Genomic DNA, 4420 nt, shown 5'->3' with positions numbered 1-4420 from the left:
CAAACACGAACATCTCATGAGACACTTTATCAGTTTTAGCACAGCTCCCTCTGGAGACACAAAAGTTTTTGTGCAACTTTTCTTCATTAAGTTGAAGGGTTCCCCCAAAAACAGGTTTTCTATCAAATATTTTGTCTATTTGCTGGACTAATATCACAGAGAGCTCTAATTATTAAAACAAATCTTTGTTTTCTGCAATTGTTTTAATTGTTTCAAACTGAAGAGTTCTTTCAGAGAAAAGGTTGTGACTTAAAGAAGGAGAAACAATTTGTTTTGTTTTTGTTTTATTCCAGGTTACTTCTACTAGTATTTCAGAATATTGTACAATGCTGTTACTGTAAATGTTGCACCCATCTGTTACTTTTATTTCATCTTAGAGTTTCGACAAATGCCTCAGTCGGTGCAATATCAACATAAAATATGCATTAATATATGAGATCTATGCTATTTGTCTGTGTTCTTTATTGGATCTGAAATATTATTTCATACTAAACATTAATTATTTACAGATTTGATCATATCCAAATAAAAAAAGATTAATTGAGAAACTACTGAGGCTCTGATAAATGCAACAGAAATTAAATTTAAATTAGTTTCACAGACCAGAACTCTTGAGTAACGACCTACCTGAAGAGGAGAAATTAATTTTCTGTGTTTAATGCAGATTTTAATATATTTTTTCTCTGAGAAAAAAAAATCAAGACATTATTCTAAAATGTCAACGCCTTGGGAAAAAAACAACAACAACATGGGTCCGTTGTAAAGCCAGCAGGTGGCGGAAATGTGTTTCCTTCCCGTAGCTCCGGTCCAGTGGCCCTTTCACTGTCCCAGGAAGCTCCAAGCAATAAGTTTCATGGCAAACAATCATCTGGCATTTAATTCCTGACATTTCTAAGGAAATCATTGCACTGAAGTTTTGTGGAACTTAAAATAAGCATAACTTGAAAACCTCTTTTTGAACAAGAATTGAATCTTTTTCACCTTCATCTTTTGGCAAGTGCTGCCAAAGGACAGGCACCACACACAAAACCTCAAGCACAAATGACAGATTATAAACGAAAGAAATAACATGAAGCATTAGTCAGCTACTGAAAAAAAATTTATTAGACGAAAGAAAAGCATGTTCACACATCATATAATCAACTTTTGTTTTGCACCAAGTAAGAGCGACAATACATGAGGTGAAACCATGGAACAAAGTAAAAGGATTAGAAGATGATAAATGTGGCTGAGGAGGATGCACAGCTTGCCTTTTCCGGCAAGATACAGGTTGCTTTTTTCATCTGGGTCCACCATCTGCGGGGCGGAAAGTTTGGCACAATGTGGTTCTAAAACTGGGAGTCAAGCCATGCCTCATTATCTTGAGCATTACCAACTGCAGCCTGACTAAACTCCACACTGAAGTTGAAGTTGGTTGGTATTTGCTCAAGCAGGACACATTCTGGACACCACCAGAGTTTTTTTTTTTTTTTGCCCCACTGGGCAGAGAAACTATAGGGCAAACCCAGAACACAACCTTCCTGACCGAAAACAATTATTTGTTTAAGTTTTTTTTTAATCGTAGTTGAATCTGTAAACGGGCCTGGATCTGTAAACAGATCTGGCAACTTTAACACCTTTGCAGAATTAAGATTTACGCTCATGTGATCTTTGGGTTAGACAGGAGAAACAAGCTGTGTGTGTTGCTGAGCTGCAGACTCCCTTTCATCAACAGGGCGGCTAAACTGTGAAATTGTATGCAAACCACTATGGCTGTTATGAAATTATCCGGTAAATAAGCCTCATCCGGCCTGTAACATTTTAAGAGTAACCCATGATATATGTTTCACAATAAGTGTTCATTTCTTACTCGAGAGAAATGCAGTATATAAAATTTGCTCAATTAACAGCTGGGTTAACATTTAATTAAAGCTTATGCCCATAGTTTATTTTCAAACCCAGCATAGTGAATCTGTTTGACAATGGCACAGTCATTCATGTGGGGACCGCTGTCCCATCAGTCAGTGGGCTTCAAGAAGAGAAATCTGTGTTTTTCCTCTTGTCTCTCAGAGAGGCAAGTTTTTGACAGTGGAGGTAAACAGAGAGGGGATGTATGAAGGCCAGCAAGCTGAGCAGCGTCAGGCTGATGTTCAACTGCACACACGTAAGACATGAGAAAGGAAGTCATTAGAGGGAGGGCTCACCGCTAAGTTAGCTGAGAGACAGGTCAGCACTCACGTATAAAGGATCTCCACCCAGAGCGCCGTTCACCAGAGCGAAGCAGGGGTACTGCAGCAGACAAAACAACGCAGCCAGCGACATACCAAGACCGTACAGCTTCCCGAAGTGACACGACGGAAACCTCATCAACACATAAAGAAAAAAAAAACTAAGGGTCAGACAACTTCAAATAAAAATGAACTCTTTAAAGGTAAATGTACGGGGTTCCGTTTGTGCCAAAATCAAACCCTGTTGAGTAAAATAACCTCTATTCATTTTTAAGAAAAAAATTAAACAGGTTTAATGTGTCTTTAACCACCTTCTGCATAATATAAAAAAACAAAACACAAACACGCTTTCTGCTTTTCAGATTTAATGTGGCCGAAGATGACACTCACGCCACGCTGATGAAGGCTGCGATGCCGCCGAAGAGGAAGGAGCGGTTCAGCACCTGCAAGATGAAGGTGAGGTACTGAAGAGGCAGAGAGGGGACGGAAGCACACAGGGAGAACAAGACGCACTGCAGCGCCGTCAGGAATAAAGAAAGCACAGACGCCCGCAGGTCGGCCTCCTGCTCCGTCTCCCCTACAAGCATAGAAATCACGTGTAAATACATCACAGCATTGTTCCTTATCTTTCAGGCTTTAGGATTTCTGTAAATGTCCAGCAGGTCACCTGCAGCTCGAGGTTTTCCCCTGTGTCGGTCCATGATGAGGCCGTTCCAGGGAGCGCACAGCACAGCGCACAGCTGGGTGAAAGCAAAAGCGTTGGTGTACCGGCTCACTGCACAGATACATGCACATAAAAAAATATGCTGAATAAACAGTGTTTTGGTAGGAATCCCACAGGTAGAGTTGACTGCAAAGTAGCAGCAAAACCTTCAAAAACACAACGCATTGACTAAAATCTTTTTTTTTTTCTGATAAGAGCAAGGAAGGTGTCACCCAGAGAGGAATCTCCTTCTGTCAGCCTGAGCAGCATGGGGTTCAGGGTGCCAATGAACAGGAAGTGCCTGAGCTGCATCACCGACAGCCAGAGCAGGTGGCCCACAAAGAACCTGGACAGCAAGCACTCTCGAAAAGTCTTCTCTGAGAGGGACAAACACTCAATAAACCCAAAGACAGACCTGCAGCTAGAGCAGAGAAAGACGGATCGCAAACCTTGCGTGAGAGGGACGTCCTTCGTAAACAGTGTGCCCTCTGCTCCTGTGCGTGCAGAGTTGTTTGCAGTCACCTCATTGCTCATAGTCTCTAATGCACCACAAGAGACCCTGCAAATAAATTAAAAACAAGTCAAACATGAAAGTCAATCATAATTTCAGTTTTATCTTTCTTAAAACATGTATTTTTGTGTTTACTAGCCTCAAGATGTTCAGAGACATTGACCCACAACCACCACAATTTCTATTCGGCAAACATTTTATTTAGTTTAATTATTTTTGAATTTAGGAATCCAGAAAGCTGTAATTCATAACTGTATATTTTGCTAACTATTTTAATATATAAAAAAATATCACTTTAAATAACTTTGAAAAATACACAGAAATAGATCGGTCCATGAAAAGGTAAAGGCCCTTTCATGTGTGTCAAATAAGTAAGTTAAATAATGTACAAAAAAAAATTATTCAGAACAATGTAAAGAGATTAAAATGAAGCTACAGACGTCGTATTTCGATCGCAGTGAATTATTTAAGTTATTATGCCGGTAGTAAAAGAAGACTTTTAAAGTAGCTTAACAAACCAAGTGGTTTGTTCACACCCGTATGCGTAGCGATCAGGCAGTGGGTGAGGAATGAAGGTTCTGGGCAGCAGGAAGAACGTCCTGAGGACGTGGACGACGCTGCAGGCCGACAGAAACAGGAAGGCAGCGTGGAGAGAGACGCCAGACTCATGCAACAGCTGCGGAGACAAGAAGACTTAGTGGCATCTGTGCGCTCTTTACTCTTGTACAAAAACCTACTTTCTGAACGTTTGTCACCTTAATGATGAGGAAGAGTGCTGAGGAAGAATCAAAAGCTCCATTATAAATATTGATTATTGTAGAGCGACGTGAGCCAAACAGGTTTCCAACCTTCAGGAGGCAAAAACAAGTAAACATCATATGAAAGATTCTGTACATGATAAAACTTGAACCCAAAGGAAACTGAAACTGTATTTTGAAGAGTTGAACTTAGGGATTCGACGAGGAGACGCCACACAATGCCATCTTTCACTAAGCATCA

The 4420-nt window shown here is 40.4% G+C and overlaps 1 protein-coding gene across 4 annotated transcripts in view; it reads right to left on the bottom strand.

The window, feature by feature from the left end:
* Nucleotides 1-270: 270 nt before the first annotated feature.
* The window catches only part of LOC106942227 (solute carrier family 43 member 3-like), an 11952-nt gene continuing 7802 nt past the window's right edge, over nt 271-4420 (bottom strand). For all 4 annotated transcript variants that reach the window (XM_015025469.1, XM_015025461.1, XM_015025477.1 and 1 more), the window contains 8 exons: nt 4177-4269; nt 3958-4097; nt 3360-3469; nt 3144-3287; nt 2875-2982; nt 2598-2784; nt 2218-2341; nt 271-2133 (listed from right to left, as the gene is read on the bottom strand). In XM_015025469.1, coding sequence (XP_014880955.1) covers nt 2011-2133; nt 2218-2341; nt 2598-2784; nt 2875-2982; nt 3144-3287; nt 3360-3469; nt 3958-4097; nt 4177-4269 — 1029 coding nt within the window. In that variant the 3' untranslated portion in view covers nt 271-2010. The remainder of the gene's footprint in view (nt 2134-2217; nt 2342-2597; nt 2785-2874; nt 2983-3143; nt 3288-3359; nt 3470-3957; nt 4098-4176; nt 4270-4420) is intronic.

Source organism: Poecilia latipinna, unplaced genomic scaffold (genome assembly GCF_001443285.1).
Source record: "Poecilia latipinna isolate Pla-1442-1.1 unplaced genomic scaffold, P_latipinna-1.0 Scaffold95, whole genome shotgun sequence".
Lineage (NCBI taxonomy): Eukaryota > Metazoa > Chordata > Actinopteri > Cyprinodontiformes > Poeciliidae > Poecilia > Poecilia latipinna.
This window is presented reverse-complemented; position numbering and strand designations above follow the sequence as displayed.